The sequence below is a fragment of the Notolepis coatsorum genome (assembly GCF_963971535.1).
Source record: "Notolepis coatsorum genome assembly, chromosome: 2".
Taxonomy (NCBI): domain Eukaryota; kingdom Metazoa; phylum Chordata; class Actinopteri; order Aulopiformes; family Paralepididae; genus Notolepis; species Notolepis coatsorum.
Genome location: NC_140166.1, coordinates 233,559,987 through 233,579,287, shown reverse-complemented (window position 1 = coordinate 233,579,287; position 19,301 = coordinate 233,559,987). Strand labels below are relative to the sequence as shown.

The following is a 19,301-nucleotide window of genomic DNA, read 5'->3' as shown; positions in this document are numbered from 1 at the left end:
TGTGGATCAAGAGGCTACTGCACCGGCTTCTGTACCTGAAGTCTCCCTAGTCATCGTTGACCAGCCGTCCTACTACCGACAGATCTTCTACCCCCCCTGCTGGCTTACAACCAGTGGGAACCCCTTCCAGTATCTTCCGCTATATTACTAGTGCACCATAGATATAATTCCCTAAGATTCAGGTTGTATAATTACCTCCTGCGTAACCAGAGAATGGACATTCGTTATTGATTTGCCTACGCATACTCCTTTGCCTTACAAGTGCATTCAAAGAATAATGTATCCTATGTACCTTTTGCTCCATTAAATACTTGATTAATACCTTTGACTGGAACCGATTTCATTGTGGGAAGTGTTCATCATATTCATATATCGTGTACTGTATGGCCAGTAATTAAAGTACATAAAGCGGTAGTGGTTTAATGATACCATACTTATCAATACAGTCAGGGAATTGTACCCCTCAGTTACAGGGTGGGTGATGCATAGCTTCACAGTCCTATATACACTATAGGTACACTTAAAGTATAGATACAATATAATATAATATAAAAAAGTACAAACATAAGATAGTCCAGTGATGAGAGTCCAGTGATATTAGTCTCTAGTGCAAATAAACAAGATAGTCGGTACGGTGATGTGAGTCTCTAGTTCTCAAGTCCCGAGTTCTGACAGTGATAGTTCTGGCAGCAGATCCGGCCCCCCGAGCCCTTTGTACTCCTTCTACTCCGGAGCTGTAGAGAACATCCTGACTGGAAACATCACTGCCTGGTATGGAAACAGCACGGCACAGGACAAGAAGGCCCTACAGAGAGTGGTGCGCTCAGCCGAGCGTACCACGGGTATTGCACTACCTCCCCTGCAGGTTCTATACAACAAGAGGTGCAAATCCAGAGCCGGCAGAATAATGAAAGACCCCCACCACCCCAACAACAGCCTGTTCAAGCTGCTGCAGTCAGGCAAACGCCTGCGAACACCAGCAACTAGGACAGAGAGGCTTCGGCTCAGCTTCTTCCCCCAGGCCATCAGAGCCTCGAACACTGAACTCTCCACACACAAGCACACATGAGCACACACACAACACACACACTGTATACGCTCACACACTAACAGTCACTTTAGCACGAACACACACACACACACACACACACACACACACACACACACACACACACACACACACACACACACACACATGCTGCACACGCTCACACCAAACGGTCACTTTACAAAATGAAAAGGTCACTTTACTTTATAAAAAATAAAAATAAAAAAGAAGAGAACGAGAGTGGTTCTTGTATAGTAAACAGATGGATATAACAAGTTAGCATAAGGACGCATAGTATAACTGTAGATTGTATAGTATAGCATTGTATAGTAGTGTACATAAGACCCAGTGCCTCATCTGTAGCGTAACACTGTATTGCACTATCGCAGGACCTTAGCATGTCTTTTACCATGCATTTTTGTAAACTTTATGTACATTATACCTGTTATGTCTTATTCTTATTACCTGTATTATTGCACAATCGCTGCAGGCATGACCCCCCGCATTTCACTGGGGGGGGGGGGGGGGGGGGGATGATGGCTTCTAGCTTTTTCCTCATCCTCCTCTCAGCCACCACTTCTAGGTTATCCAGCTCACCACCCACTACTGAGCTAGCCTTCTTCACCAGCTTGTTCAGCTCACCACCCACTACGGAGCTAGCCTTCTTCACCAGCTTGTTCAGCTCACCACCCACTACGGAGCTAGCCTTCTTCACCAGCTTGTTCAGCTCACCACCCACTACGGAGCTAGCCTTCTTCACCAGCTTGTTCAGCTCACCACCCACTACGGAGCTAGCCTTCTTCACCAGCTTGTTCAGCTCACCACCCACTACGGAGCTAGCCTTCTTCACCAGCTTGTTCAGCTCACCACCCACTACGGAGCTAGCCTTCTTCACCAGCCTGTTCAGCTCACCACCCACTACTGAGCTAGCCTTCTTCACCAGCTTGTTCAGCTCACCACCCACTACGGAGCTAGCCTTCTTCACCAGCCTGTTCAGCTCACCACCCACTACGGAGCTAGCCTTCTCCACCAGCTTGTTCAGCTCACCACCCACTACTGAGCTAGCCTTCTACACCAGCCTGTTCAGCTCACCACCCACTACGGAGCTAGCCTTCTTCACCAGCTTGTTCAGCTCACCACCCACTACTGAGCTAGCCTTCTTCACCAGCTTGTTCAGCTCACCACCCACTACTGAGCTAGCCTTCTTCACCAGCTTGTCCAGCTCACCACCCACTACTGAGCTAGCCTTCTTCACCAGCTTGTTCAGCTCACCACCCACTACGGAGCTAGCCTTCTTCACCAGCTTGTTCAGCTCACCACCCACTACTGAGCTAGCCTTCTTCACCAGCTTGTTCAGCTCACCACCCACTACGGAGCTAGCCTTCTTCACCAGCTTGTTCAGCTCACCACCCACTACGGAGCTAGCCTTCTTCACCAGCTTGTTCAGCTCACCACCCACTACTGAGCTAGCCTTCTTCACCAGCTTGTTCAGCTCACCACCCACTACTGAGCTAGCCTTCTTCACCAGCTTGTTCAGCTCACCACCCACTACGGAGCTAGCCTTCTTCACCAGCTTGGTCAGCTCACCACCCACTACGGAGCTAGCCTTCTTCACCAGCTTGTTCAGCTCACCACCCACTACGGAGCTAGCCTTCTTCACCAGCTTGGTCAGCTCACCACCCACTACGGAGCTAGCCTTCTTCACCAGCTTGTTCAGCTCACCACCCACTACGGAGCTAGCCTTCTTCACCAGCTTGGTCAGCTCACCACCCACTACGGAGCTAGCCTTCTTCACCAGCTTGTTCAACTCACCACCCACTACGGAGCTAGCCTTCTTCACCAGCTTGTCCAGCTCACCACCCACTACGGAGCTAGCCTTCTCCACCAGCTTGTTCAGCTCACCACCCACTACGGAGCTAGCCTTCTTCACCAGCTTGTCCAGCTCACCACCCACTATGGAGCTAGCCTTCTTCACCAGCTTGTCCAGCTCACCACCCACTACGGAGCTAGCCTTCTTCACCAGCTTGTCCAGCTCACCACCCACTACGGAGCTAGCCTTCTTCACCAACTTGTTCAGCTCACCACCCACTACGGAGCTAGCCTTCTTCACCAGCCTGTTCAGCTTACTGGAGTCCCTGGTGCTGATGTTGCACAGCAGTCGGTTGCACACATCGTTAACTGGCTTCAAAAAGCCTGTACGAACATGGCTATCGGTAGTATAGGAAGGAGAGGGTGGCATATTTATTATGTGCCTCAAAAGGTTTCGAGCCCCCCTGCTGACAACACTTATAGTTGACAGACGTAACACCAGGCTCAACCAACACAGCTTATGGTGTGGGAGCCGCTTGACAGCACAACATTCTCACGGACAGACCCAGGCTCAGCCATCAACTGGGTGTCAGCCCCTGTCCCCATGAGAAGCAAAAAGTGGGGCCGCCCGCGCTTCAACGAAGGCACGCGGCCCGCAGCCAAAGGAAACAATCAGAGCCCCTTTTTCCGCTGGTGTTGGGGGAGGGAGTGATCGGAGAGCGGCTGCTCGCGGCAGGACGGGGACGGCTTGTTTTTCAAGCCGAGCCCATCCAACATGGCCGATCCCTCGGCCGCCAAGGCTGTCGGCCTTGTGGACACCTGTCGATTCAACGCCCAGGATACCTCTGGCGGGGGAAAACATGGCCGCCTGTCGAGGGCCTCGTCATCACCGCTGACGAGGCCGTGCTCTCTCTTCTTCTGGCTGCGCGGTGTGGGGCCTAGGACAAATACCGCCCGCGCTCCAGCGGAAGACCAAGATCCTCTGCGGAGAGGGGAGCCCTAAGCGGTTATAGCTTGCGGCTAGGTCAAAGCTAATAACGTCAACAACCTCGCGCGATGTGTCGACGTCAGCTGGCCCTCAAGGCCCCGCCACCAGACACCATTTTTTTTATAGAAAAAACAGCAATTCGAACACAGTTCTAATCGCTGCCAATTCCATACCGTGGCGGTACAGGCTCCATACCGGCCGGGCGGGGCACTGTTTCAAGATGTCAAAAGCAAAGAACTGATGCTAACACGGAGCACCAGTGGTGGTTGCAAAAAGCAACCTCCACTGTGGTGTGCACCATGAAAGGGTTAATGAATAAATGAACTAACACCACGAACATACTGTAGAATGGGCAAGCCCATGTACACAACGTTAAGGGGAGGCGGACCAGAGAGAACCAGTCCCGCATTCATTCATAATATTCACAACAGCACACCAGCCCTAGACCTCAGCCCATTTACCCATGAAGGTAAACAAGCCCCCCCCAGCACTACTCCCCCAGTAGACACCGATTGACCGTCAGCATGAATGGTTGAGAGGAGAGAAGACCGTAGTATAGACAGACCTTCCCGTAGCAGAGAGACAGAACAGAAAACAGCAGCCCCTAATATAGCATAGCGTTAGCCGCACGCTCCAGGATAACGGGGAAAACAACAACGTTTACCCAGATATCCCGCCGCTTGCGCCAATACACACTCGGTTGTCTCTCGGGACAACTCGAGCACATCACAACGCCAGCATTTGTCATGCCTAGTGACATCCCACAGCGGGGAACAATAGCACATTGACCCAGCATTTATAGCACTTAGTATTAGCAGCGCGCTCCAGGATAGTCTGGAAAACGTCCACCTCTTAGAGGGACGTTTACCCAAACATCCTGCCCCTGGTGCAATATACAACTCACAACAAGCAGCATTTACTAACACCAGCGATAATGCCTAGTGGCATCCTACCTTGTGCGAGGTAGCTCGATAGCTACACCTCACACGCTGTGCCTCTGTCTGCTGTCAACAAGACAAGAGACTACCGAACTCTACACTGAGATGCATCGAAAATGCATCCCGCTGCAGAGTCGCAGAACCGCCAGAACATGCCGCGAAAAATTCAGGGGTAGGCAAATCTTCGGTAAGCACTCAAACCTAATTCCTCTAATCTTTTCATAGCACTAGTTACATAGGGCGACTTGCGACCGCTATGATGGGAACGAAAAAGAGGAAGAGTGAGTGGTGACCATGCCTAGTACTTTATAGTACGCCTCTATAGGGGCGGGGCCTGGCAGATGGTGGGTGTATTTGTTTATTCGTTGATGGAGTACAGTAGGTACATGAGATGAGGTATATCGGTATGGCAAGAGCGGGACGCTTAGCCAGTACTCATATAACTAGGTTATATACATAACCTATCGTTAACATTTCACTACCACACTACAGGAGGTTAACCTTTCACTACCACACTACAGAAGGTTAACCTTTCACTACCACACTACAGAAGGTTAACCCTTTCACTGCCACACTACAGAAGGTTAACCTTTCACTACCACACTAGAGAAGGTTAACCTTTCACTACCACACTACAGAAGGTTAACCTTTCACTACCACACTACAGAAGGTTAACCCTTTCACTGCCACACTACAGAAGGTTAACCTTTCACTACCACACTACAGAAGGTTAACCTTTTACTACCACACTACATGAGGTTAACCTTTCACTACCACACTACAGAAGGTTAACCTTTTACTATCACACTACAGGAGGTTAACCTTTTACTATCACACTACAGACGGTTAAGGGTTAGGGTTAGGGTTAACCTAACCCTAACCCTTTCACTGCGACAGTACAGAAGGTTAACCCTTCCACTGCCACACGGCAAATGGTTAACCCTTTCACTACCACACAACAGAAGGTTAACCCTTTTGTAACTGAGGGGTTACAAAACCCTGACTGTATTAAAGATTGTGATAGATTAAACCACTACTAAATATTATTATTACTTGCCAGACAGTACAGTTAAATATGGCAGACACTCAATAGACGGCACGGTGACAAAGAGATAACGTTTACAGTATTCTATTAGCAATGTCAAATATACAACTGAGAATTAGTACGTTAGTACGAATAGGCGGATCCTCCTGCTGGTCACTGAAGAAAGGGGGTCTCATACGGATCCGGTCCTTGTAATCCAAGTGCTCGATAGCAGGGTAATAGCTCTTAATCCAATGCCCGACGGCAGTGATGATAGCTAGCTAGCTTCGTCCTCGAAGATAGCCCGATGCAGATCTTCAGGTGTAGTTAAATCCAAACGACAATGGTATTAACGATGCTCTTCTCCACGTTACTACGTTTACACAATTCACTATAATACGCCAACAATGGTTCTACAATATCAAGGTCGTATCTAAGGAGCTACTAGTTATCCGTAATGATACACCGCGGGTAGGTTCCACTGCTCACATGTCCAATAGTTCTGCTGCTAGGTTCACCTCGTGTTCTGATACTAATTACGTTAAGTCCACACACACTTGCTAAGGTTCACACTAGTTACTGGGTTCACTTCGCACTTCACTTCACTTCACGAAATCGGACGAACTGCTGCTGCTTGCGCCTTCCACAATATATACTCAGAGTCATTTCTAGGGCGCAACCGAATCTCTTGTCCGGAATCAATGCGCTGGCCAAGGGCATGTCTCAACTTGTCCGGACTCGTCTTTGAACTTGTCTGGGGGGCGCGACTGTTGGCGCCGTCAATGCCAAGGGCGTTGTCCAATGAGGAAAGCGAATAATGCTATGATTCAAACGGAGGCTTAAAGGTATATAGCTTATATAAATAATATACAAGTTATATAAAATAATAAAACGTATATTCTCAGTGTTAATCTGGCCCTTCAGAACACCTTTACTATCACACTACAGTACCATCTGTAGTGTGATAGTAAAGGGTTAACCTTCTGCAGTGTGGTAGTGAAAGGGTTAAGTGCTGTTTCTGTGGATCTTTAAGTAAGACACTGATCTACAAGTAATAATGTATTCTTTCTTTCTTTGTCACATCCTCCTACACTGTCCTCCAGCTCTCTCTCTCTCTCTCTCTCTCTCTCTCTCTCTCTCTCTCTCTCTCTCTCTCTCTCTCTCTCTCTCTCTCTCTCTCAGCAGCCTCATTATTCCAGTCAGTGTGGTTATGACATCATAAAGAGCAGAGTGGGGACATTAGGGAGGGGGGGGGTTTGGTACCTTAAGCTGCTGCTGATTTAGCTGTTCTACCTGTTTACCTACAGCAGGGGACTCTCTCTCTCTCTCTCTCTCTCTCTCTCTCTCTCTCTCTACCGGGGAACACTCACCGCTCTGGCAAAATTTTTGTGCTGCTGTTGTTTTAACTGTGTGTGTGGGGGGGGGAGTGACAGGGTGTGTGTGTGTGTGTGTGTGTGTGTGTGTGTGTAGGTGTGTGTGTGTGTGTGTGGAGGGGGGTGACAGGATGTGTGTGTGTGTGCGTGCGTGTGCGTGTGCGTGTGTGTGTGTGTGTGTGTGTGTGTGTGTGTGTGTGTGTGTAGGTGTGTGTGTGTGTGTGGAGGGGGGTGACAGGATGTGTGTGTGTGTGTGTGTGTGTGTGTGTGTGTGTGTGTGTGTGTGTGTGTGTGTGTGTGTGTGTGTGTGTGTGTGTGTGTGTGTGTGTGTGTGTGTGTGTGTGTGTGTGTGTGTGTGTGTGTGTGTGTGTGGAGGGGGTGACAGAATGTGTGTGTGGATGGGGGGGGGGGGTGACAGAATGTGTGTGTGTGTGTGTGTGTGTGGAGGGGGTGACAGAATGTGTGTGTGTGTGTGTGTGTGTGTGTGAGAGAGATAGAAGGGAAATGTGGAAAGGACACAAGAAAGAATTGATGGGAAAAGAGAGAGGATAGAGTAGAGGATGGATGGATAGTTGGATGGATGGATAGATCGGTGATGGATGGATAAATGGATGGAGGGATGATGGATTGATGATGTCTGTATGTTTGGATAGAGAGCGGGATTGTAACAAGCTTGATAATAATAAACAAACTGTTCAGCTATAAAGAAATGAGAGTACTGGAACAGTGTTAAATTCAAAGTGTTGTATTAACCAAAAGAAGATCAAAATAAATGGGGCACCCCATAGCAACGTATGGTACAACAAAAATCATCTCAAACCAATAAGAACGGTCCCGTCAGCTTTACAGTCCATTAGCCCCAACATAAATGTTTACCATGTCTAATGTACCGTATGTTACCATGTCTAATGCAACCATGTTATAATGTTACCATGTCTAATGTAACCATGTTAATGTTACCATGTCTAATGCAACCATGTTATTATGTTACCATGTCTAATGTAACCATGTTAATGTTACCATGTCTAGTGCAACCATGTTATAATGTTACCATGTCTAATGCAACCATGTTAATGTTACCATGTCTAATGCAACCATGTTATAATGTTACCATGTCTAATGCAACCATGTTATTATGTTACCATGTCTAATGTAACCATGTTAATGTTACCATGTCTAGTGCAACCATGTTATAATGTTACCATGTCTAATGCAACCATGTTAATGTTACCATGTCTAATGCAACCATGTTATAATGTTACCATGTCTAATGCAACCATGTTAATGTTACCATGTCTAATGCAACCATGTTATAATGTTACCATGTCTAATGCAACCATGTTAATGTTACCATGTCTAATGCAACCATGTTATAATGTTACCATGTCTAATGCAACCATGTTAATGTTACCATGTCTAATGCAACCATGTTAATGTTACCATGTCTAATGCAACCATGTTATAATGTTACCATGTCTAATGCAACCATGTTATAATGTTCAGGCCTACCCGACCATGCAGCCTGCATGGTAGAGCTAGTATTGTCCAGCAACACTCAAACCTTTGAGTGTCCAAAAGGTGATAAGTCCTGGGTTGATCCACATCTTAGAAAAAGGAAAGGCAAAAATAGTAATCCACTGGGAAGCACCACTGCAGCTGACCTGTCCTTGGTTACTGAAGAATGTTTTTGGAGGCCTGGCAAAATCCCTCATTCCTCTCACAATAGCAGTAGCAAACAAAAACTCCATGAGGCCATGATTCCAATCCAAGATGGCCCCCCTGATGGTTGGGACCGCCCCTAACCACACCCATACCTGGAATCTTAAAGGTCAAGTGACCCAAATATGCTGACATTGGCATATCCTAACATATTGGGCCCACACTTCATTTATCAACACATTGACATCTTCTTCATAAAGTAACGCATGTTACACATCCCCCCCACCAAGCGTAGTACCACCGCCATAAAACATCTTCATGTTCTCAACATGCAAGGTTTCATGGGTGGTGGGACTGCTATCCATGGCTACTCTGTAGTTCACTGACCCTAAATGTCTGAGAACTGTGGCTGGCCCTCTCCACTTTGGAGCAAGTTTTGCCATAAACATGGCCTTGGCATCAGACAGTGGGTGCAACTTAACCCATACCTCCTCTCCTACTCCAAAGTATGGCGGGTAGCGCCGTCTGCCTGGGTAGGAGGGCCTGCGCTGCTGTGGCTGCATGTCTCCCTCTGGGGCTCTCTCTGCCCCCTCGCGGCTGCTCTTCTTGCGGCCTTCACGGCTCCCGCTACTCGGCGGCTCGCCCTCGCCATCGCTTTGGTAGTTATCTGGGTATTCTCCATTGCGGGGTGGGCCCCTCCTGCGGGGGTAGCGCCTGTAGCGGTTCCGGTCAGCGGCGTACTTGCTCCCCTGGACTGGAACGCCTGCTGAGCCGGTGACGTTGGCCGCCTCTGCTCCCTTCTCCCCTTCAACCACATCAAACTCCACAGTGTCTCCATCTCCAACACTGCGAAGGTATTTCCTTGGGTTGTTCTTTTTTATGGCCGTCTGGTGTACAAACACGTCCTCTTTCGTGTCATTCCTGTTGATAAAACCATATCCATTTTTGACGTTGAACCACTTGACTGTCCCCAAGACTCTTGTTGCGATGACCTTCTTATCCGCCGCGGAAGCTTCGGCGGCCGGGCTGGACGGGCTCTCTGCGTCGTCAGCGGGCTGCGGTGGTTGTTGCGTTTCGGCGGCTTCGCTGCTCATGGTTACTGGTTGGTAATGGTGGTCTTGTGCCGGCGGTGACTCTCTAGTGTGTTTCCCGGTGCTAGATAGTAACCTGGACCGGCGGTGGTGAGAGCTGCTGCCTTCGGGCTCTCTGCTTTCCTCTCTCCGCTCCCGTTGCCGATCGCACTGGGCTATAGGGGTCGCTGCTAAGTACAGCCCCACCAAGGGCTTCCTCTTTTTATGCGGTGCAGCCATTGCCCCATCCCATAGTGGTGTGAGACCTTGTTCCACAGATTCGTGCTCATTATGCGAATGTTCAAAGGAAGACTCAAACTGGATCAGCTCACCTGGCTGCCACTGTGGAGGGTCTGGCCCAGGAAGTAGAGGACTTACTCCAGGCAGCAGTAGAGTATTTACTACAGGCAGTAGAGGCAAGGGCAAGGGTCTAGGCATGAAAGGCAGGGAACCTTGCTCCTCAGTTTCCATTTCAATACCACCATGTTCAAAATGTTCTGAAAAGTGAACAGATGGTGCATCATCCCGTACAGGAGTGCTAGCCCTCCTGATGGGGTTTTGTGGTTGAGCATTAAGCTGTTTGTCTCGTCTTTTCAAACACTCCACCAATGACTGTTGGAGTTTATCAATATCGCTCTGAAAAGTGTGTTGTAGTCGTTGACATTCACGGTCAATGTAATGCCTGAGAATGTCATCTTGTCTAGTTGTATTTACATGGAAAGTCTGGATCTCTCTTTCCACAGCACTCAAACGTGACTGAAGCTGTGTAATGTCAGTAGCCTCAGCAAGTTCTCCCTCTCCCTGGTCTGAGGAAACCTCTTCTCCAACAATACTCCCTTGAATAGGAGAATGCATAGATGTAGCCATGGTATAGTAACCCCAAACTACCAAAACAAAACAAAAGCTCCTAACAACAACATAGAGAATATTTGTCACTGTTTTTTTTTCCTTTTTTTTTTTTTTTTAAGTCCCTTCGTGGTTGCCATTTCTGTAACAAGCTTGATAATAATAAACAAACTGTTCAGCTATAAAGAAATGAGAGTACTGGAACAGTGTTAAATTCAAAGTGTTGTATTAACCAAAAGAAGATCAAAATAAATGGGGCACCCCATAGCAACGTATGGTACAACAAAAATCATCTCAAACCAATAAGAACGGTCCCGTCAGCTTTACAGTCCATTAGCCCCAACATAAATGTTTACCATGTCTAATGTACCGTATGTTACCATGTCTAATGTAACCATGTTAATGTTACCATGTCTAATGCAACCATGTTATAATGTTACCATGTCTAATGTAACCATGTTAATGTTACCATGTCTAATGCAACCATGTTATTATGTTACCATGTCTAATGTTACCATGTTAATGTTACCATGTCTAGTGCAACCATGTTATAATGTTACCATGTCTAATGCAACCATGTTAATGTTACCATGTCTAATGCAACCATGTTATAATGTTACCATGTCTAATGCAACCATGTTATTATGTTACCATGTCTAATGTAACCATGTTAATGTTACCATGTCTAGTGCAACCATGTTATAATGTTACCATGTCTAATGCAACCATGTTAATGTTACCCTGTCTAATGCAACCATGTTATAATGTTACCATGTCTAATGCAACCATGTTAATGTTACCATGTCTAATGCAACCATGTTATAATGTTACCATGTCTAATGCAACCATGTTAATGTTACCATGTCTAATGCAACCATGTTATAATGTTACCATGTCTAATGCAACCATGTTATAATGTTCAGGCCTACCCGACCATGCAGCCTGCATGGTAGAGCTAGTATTGTCCAGCAACACTCAAACCTTTGAGTGTCCAAAAGGTGATAAGTCCTGGGTTGATCCACATCTTAGAAAAAGGAAAGGCAAAAATAGTAATCCACTGGGAAGCACCACTGCAGCTGACCTGTCCTTGGTTACTGAAGAATGTTTTTGGAGGCCTGGCAAAATCCCTCCTTCCTCTCACAATAGCAGTAGCAAACAAAAACTCCATGAGGCCATGATTCCAATCCAAGATGGCCCCCCTGATGGTTGGGACCGCCCCTAACCACACCCATACCTGGAATCTTAAAGGTCAAGTGACCCAAATATGCTGACATTGGCATATCCTAACATATTGGGCCCACACTTCATTTATCAACACATTGACATCTTCTTCATAAAGTAACGCATGTTACAGGATGATGGAGAGAACCCTCCAATAATCGGTGATGTCACCTGGATGTAGAATCCGGAGCTACTGGTACTGTCACTCAAATGTAGTTTATATTGTAGTAGTACAAACATATATGGTGTTTATATTGCAGTAGTACTAATATGATGTTTATATTGCAGTAGTACTAGTATGATGTTTATATTGCAGTAGTATTAACACATCCTGCGCCAAAAACGAGTTTACTCGTTATTGCCCGCCAATCTAAAAACGCCAACAACGAGTTTACTCGTTTTTATGATCGTTGTTTCCTTTATTCGCTATTGGCATTCATAATTCATCCAGGAAGGCTCCGGGAGCCAGCTGGACTCTGTCTGATATTTCAACGCCTCAATACCGCCACCTGGTGGATTTCGGGCGAGTTGCACTCCACTCTAAACCGGATGTGGCTCTCTGTGCATCGGGGGAAATCCTCCGGCAGAGCTATCTTGTTATGTTGATCCAGACAAACACTCGAGTGCATGTGATCGCTTTCGAGACGCAAGAATCAATATGCTTTCGGTGTTTATTGCGTCATACAAACGGAAAATGGATCTAGCAGATCGACATCAAATAATTGGAATTTCTTTTCTCCAGACTCATCTGCCACAGGTAAGAGGAATCTAACGTTAATTCCAGCTCGATTGTTTATTTATTTCATTGCAATCCATCTGCTGAACGTATGATGTCGTACTAAAGAAAGCCGTTACTGACAATCGAGGAATCATAAACGACCCCCCCCCCCCCTTTTCCTTCACGCATGATGGAGCATAATGTATAGCGATCATATGGATTTGAATGTTTTAATATAGCGTGTATAGGAACAAAACGCCAATCGATTATGTATCATATGCGTCGGGCCTATAACTCGCTCTAAAAACATACTTATATTCACGACGGTATTAACACGACAATGTATGAATGGAAAAATATAATGTTCCCACATCCGGAACGATAGATACCCGATGTTGAATGGGCCATAGTAATGTCGATATAGCTATAATATTTAAAAAGTTATAGCCCTGCAAAGAAGGTGAGCAACTCCATAGGCTTACAGCACTGGCAGAGAGTGGTATAAGATGGGCAAACTGCGTGGCACAGAATGTGTTAACATATATGATGTGTATGTTGCAGTAGTATTAACATATATGTTTATGTTGCAGTAGTATTAACATATGTAATGTAACAGAACCAGAGAACACTCGTCATCAGAACGGCCCCAGTGTAACCATGGTAACGCTGGCACTAAGAGATCTCTCTCCTCCTCACCTTCCCTCCAGTGTGGCAGAGTGGCTTTAACCCTTTCACTGCCACACACTACCAGCAGAGTGGCTTTAATAGAGGGAGCTCTGCATCCCATCTCCAGCCCAGTGACGTGCAATGTGACACACACACACACACACACACACACACACACACGCACGCGCGCACGCACACGCACGCGCACGCACACGCACGCACACACACACACACATACACACGCAGAACACACACACACACAACGGCTTAAGCCGTTATTGCCCGCCATGCGTTGAACGCATACTTTTCAGAAGGCCGACATTTCTATATAATTTTTTTTTTTTTTTTATTGGTCTAATTCAAAACTGAGATACAGCATTTTGGGCTTTCATGAGCTGTAAGCCATAATCATCAACATTAAAACAAATAAAGGCTCGACATATTTCACTTTGTGTGTTTAACGAATCTATAATCTGTGAGAGTTTCGCTTTTTGAATTGAATTACTGAACTTAAATGACTTTTCCATGATATTCTAATCCATTGAGCTTCACCTGCAGGTGTGTCCCTCGTCGACTCCCTCATCCTGCCTCTCCATCGACCAGGAGCAGGTTGACCTCTGACCTGACCACCTAACCCTAACCCCTGTGATCTTTGACATTTGAATATTAACACTTAACACCCCTTTTTGTCACAATTGACCCGTTTGTGGCAATAGTTTAACAGAGACAATATAGGTCTATAGGGTTCAACAGAAAATATATATACTGTATGTCTGTATGGTTTAACATAGACTATATATATATATATATATATATATATATATATATATATATATATATATATATATATATATATATATAATATATCAAGCATGGCTGTTTCCAGAACACTATAACTGGTTCCTCTCTCGCTCCCCCGGCTGGAGACACACAGCGGTACAGCGGGTCGACCAGGAGCCGCCCAGAGCGTCGCGGACGTGAGCTTCCCTCCGTCCAGGAGATATAAAAACAGACGGCGTGTCGGCGAGGATTATCAAGTAAGAGCCCGCCCGCCCGCCCGCCCGCCCGCCCGCCCGCCCGCCCGCGCCCGCACGCCCCACCCGCCCGCCCGCGATGCGACCGCGACCGAGCCAGAACCAGCAGGGTCCAGGACAGTGTTCACCCCCCCCCCCCCCCCCCCCAAGCCATCAGGCACATGCACACACACGCACACACACGCACGCACACATACACACAAGGATGTAAACAGAGGTACATTCACTATTACTGGGCCATGCCCACATGCCCACATGCTCACATGCACACTACACACACTGCACACAGTACTGTATACCTGTATGTCATGTATTGTCATAAATGTCATGATTTATATCTGTATGGCCCCCGTAAATGTCCAACCCCCCCCCCCCCCCTCCTGATGTACAGTTTCCTCCCCCTCGTATGTATATATTCTCTGTTAGGATCTCAGTTTAACAGTACTGTTAGATTTGTGACATACAAGATATGCAAATATACAGTACTGTTAAACAGAGATCCTAACAGAAAATATATACATACGAGGGGGAGGAAACTGTACATCAAGAGGGGGGGGGGGGGGGGGGGGTTGGACATTTACGGGGGGCCATACAGATATATATCATGACATTTCTGACATACATGACATACAGGCTTGTATGTCATGTATGTCAGACATGTCATGATATATATCTGTATGTTGTGTATGTCATTAATGTCATTATGAATTGAAAATGGGGGACCCTGATGTAAACAAGACGATCAATCAATCAATCAATCAATCAATCAATCAATCAATCAATCAATCAATTACACTCATACTGTGATCACTGCACTGTATTTCTATAATCCCGTGGACCTTGTTTACCGGTTTACGCTCGAGGACCTGGATTTCCGCACTAGTCTCTGAAAACCACCGACACATGCACCAGATGACAGATTACAGGTTACAGACTAACAGTGACCAGCTTGGACTCAAGACCATGAGGTTGAATCCAAAAAACACCTGATCCAACCACACTGAGGGGAGAGGCCATAGAGGATGTGGAGCACTTCACCTACCTAGTGAAGGAAATCGAGGTTTTTCAATGTATGTAATGTATATATATTGGGGGAGATGACAGCATCTAACGGTGCTAGGTCAGAAAGGGAGATGTGCATGGTGGTGGAGGCGGATTAGAGGCAAGGAGAAGTCAGTGTTGTAGCAGCGAGCAGGGTGTCTGCATTCCATCAGCACAAACAACTGATAAGAACAGCAGCAGGCAGAGTGGGCAGAGAGAACACACACTGGTTTAGCAGGGGAGGGGGGATGGGGGGTCACACACACTGGTTTAGCAGGGGAGGGGGGATGGGGGGTCACACACACTGGTTTAGCAGGGGAGGGGGGATGGGGGGTCACACACACTGGTTTAGCAGGGGAGGGGGGATGGGGGGTCACACACACTGGTTTAGCAGGGGAGGGGAGGTGGGGGAACACACACTGGTTTAGCAGGGGAGGGGAGGTGGGGGAACACACACTGGTTTAGCAGGGGAGGGGAGGTGGGGGGGTCACACACTGGTTTAGCAGGGGAGGGGAGGTGGGGGAACACACACTGGTTTAGCAGGGGAGGGGAGGTGGGGGGGTCACACACTGGTTTAGCAGGGGAGGGGAGATGGAGGGGTCACACACTGGTTTAGCAGGGGAGGGGAGATGGGGGAACACACACTGGTTTAGCAGGGGAGGGGAGGTGGGCTCGTTTGACCGACCTGTGTTTCACAGTACAGCACAAGGCCTCCTGTTCTAGTGTTAAAGATCTGCTCAAATACATTTACTGTGCAAACAAACGCAGTTTCAAACTCACTAGTCTCTGGTGCCTGGATGAGCACCGGATTATCCCAGCTGATCTTTTGTGTGCATCTCTCTCTCTCTCTCTCTCTCTCTCTCTCTCTCTCTCTCTCTCTCTCTCTCTCTCTCTCTCTCTCTTTCTCTTTCTCTTTCTCCCTCTCTGTCTGTCTCTCTGTTTTTCACCGGCTTTGTCATTTGATCAGATTATTGATATAAATATTTACCCTGGGGAAGACAGAGATAAATACAGACAGACTGATAGACAAGAGTGACAGACAGACAGACAGACAGACAGACAGACAGACAGACAGACAGACAGACAGACAGACAGACAGACAGACAGACAGACAGACAGACAGACAGACAGACAGACAGACAGACAGACAGACAGACAGACAGACAGACAGGCAGACAGACAGAGACAATTACAGAGAGACAGTTACAGTATATTTCCCATTGTATGTTGAGGAAAACATGAAAACACAAAATGTCTAGTAAAAGATGTAGTTTGTAATGAACTACCTAAACTACATGACCCAACGTAGTTAACTAGTGAGTGAAGCTACTGCTACAAGCTACTACAACCCAACTACTGCAAAATGTAGTTCAACAACTAATTGAACTACATTTAGTTAACTACTGTTGTATAATTGGCTGAACCAATTATACTTGAGAGTGCAAAAACAAGAATACAGTTATGTAGAATTTGTGTTTGACTTCTCAAGGATAAATGGTAAAGCCGGCCCTGATATTAGGGGGCTGATGGTAGGCAATTAAGTCAGCTAAATTACATGCAAGACAGCTGTGTTTACAGAGACAAGGGGAAGATGATAATAACAGGTTGGCGACCGAAGCTACGATATTTAGAACAGTAGGTAATTTGAATTTCTTGAGTAAAAGGTCACACGTTGCTGAGCTTCAAAGACTTGGTCAACAAAGAGACCAGCTGGGACCAGCTGGTCAGGTCAGTGAGGCGTTTCAGGCCAGGATGGGAAATCAAGATATAGTGGTTCCCACGACCAACTTGGTCCCAGCCTGTGTAAAGAACCTACCAAATGATACAAGTTAACGGTGGGCTAAAGAAAGTCTTCAAAAAAGTAATTTAAAGTATTACATCTTCAAAGTATTATATGGGATAAAGTATATATCTTTTAAGAATAACTCATTCTGTAATTAATGCAAGTAATCAGAAAATGCTGTGAGGAACTGAAGAAGGGGGACAAACTCATTTGCATGCAAGCAGGCTCATCAGCTGTTTCTCTCAGAGGTGTGAAAAGCTCTAACTTCTGCTGGGAACCAGACCACAGGAGGAGATAATGTTTAGTGATTAGGACACATTAGAAATGTATTTTTCTATATTAAATTTAAACCAGATTAAACTACAATTATTACTGAAATGATGTGTTTAACCTGGGAAACATTTTGATAGTAAACTTGGAGTGGTATATAGCCAAATGTACAGGATTAAGGAAAAACCAAGTGATATTACTAAAGAATGCATATTCTGTGATGAAAATATGTTTTTAAATGTATTTTTACAGGGATAAGGTTAATAAGCTAACTAGGACACCTTTGATTGAAAGTAACATTGCTTGTTTGAAACCACAGTGAACATACACGTCAAGATAAAACTATTTTAATAATATGGTGTAATATTATGACAAAACGATTCTAAATGATATGATAATGTTATGTAAAACAAGACCATGAATAATATTGGTATATTTTAGTAAACTAAAGATTAATTCAAGTAGATTTGACCTATATTACAAGATGTGGTAAATGTAGCCGTTTGCTGGAGGAGGTCCACAGATTCATTGGGGTTTGAACATGTACCAAGGGCTTGATGTTGATTGGACCGGCAAAGATGACGTCGCTATGAAAATGATGTCATCGAGCCGGTTCATGATTCATTATAAATATGGTGGGTTCGCACGACGACGGGAGATCAGTGAGAAAGGCGTGAGAAGACAGAAGGAGACGTTGGACTCGCTGCCCCATCGAGGAAGAATACGCTATATTCACATTGGCAAAGACGAGATACGATCAGCGGACATTTTTGTTAGATTAGCCTGGAGAACGGTGATTCAGACCTTAAATTGTGGTATAAATCCAGTGTTTTTGAATGACAGCAATTGTTTTTTAAGAAGCAGCCATTGTCTTGCTTTGGTTAATAAACTTGCAAGAAGTCAGGAGCGCTTGTCTGGACATCCCTTTTTTAACAAGAGTATATGTTTGCTTTGATAACAACGCTAGTACATAGTACATAGTATCATTAACAGATACAACACTACTCCAAGACACCGGGCATATGACATCATCAGTGTGAGACGGATAGCTGCAGTGAGTGATGAATAATGAATGAATAATGAATATTGTAGAGGCTGAATCCCTGTGAATATCATGTTTGTGTAAATTCCCTCTTCATCTCAGTTGGGTAAATATTTGGCTCAAATACCAATCAAACTCGGTGGGAGCGCTAATCCGTGTAATCTTCAACAAACGGCATCAAAGGTCTCGCTGTCAAGGACTCCCTGCCCGGGTCGGTGGAGACGGCGGCACAGTGCGCTTAAATTAACCGGCTTCTGAACCTCGCCTGCCTGTCGTCTGTTCCCTCACTGGCCCTCTCACCAGAGACCGTTTAGAGAGGGAGACGATTCAACTAGCTTTCTGTCAGGATCTAGAGGGATATTTAAAGGTCAGGTTCGCTCATATCTCTGGGGTTAAAGTGGCCGGATAGCTGTCAGGTCATGCTGTTTTAATGATGGTATAAGAAATGTGCTATTTTATGGTATTTGGTCCGGATGCTTTTGACTTGATATTGACCCTGAACATAATGGAGACACGATGTCAGAAGGGCTGCTTGTCAACGACTGACTCATGACGTTGCTGATTGTCCCTGTACTGCAGCAGGGACCTTCTCGTCCTGTACTGCAGCAGGGACCTTCTCGTTCTGCTTGTCCCTGTACTGCAGCAGGGACCTTCTCGTTCTGCTTGTCCCTGTACTGCAGCGGGGACCTTCTCGTTCTGCTTGTCCCTGTACTGCAGCGGGGACCTTCTCGTTCTGCTTGTCCCTGTACTGCAGCAGGGACCTTCTCGTTC

At 46.2% G+C, this 19,301-nt stretch overlaps 2 protein-coding genes across 2 annotated transcripts in view; both read right to left on the bottom strand.

The window, feature by feature from the left end:
* The window catches only part of lrfn5a (leucine rich repeat and fibronectin type III domain containing 5a), a gene marked incomplete at both ends in the record, with an annotated part of 54,643 nt that overhangs the window by 20,873 nt on the left and 14,469 nt on the right, over window positions 1-19,301 (bottom strand). The window lies entirely within an intron of this gene.
* Window positions 9,109-10,071, bottom strand: LOC311248894 (Y-box-binding protein 1-like; the record flags this gene model as incomplete). The annotated part of the gene is made up of 1 exon (XM_084338123.1): window positions 9,109-10,071. The coding sequence occupies exon 1, from the start codon at window positions 9,931-9,933 to the stop codon at window positions 9,109-9,111; it is 825 nt and encodes a 274-aa protein (XP_084194249.1). The 5' UTR covers window positions 9,934-10,071.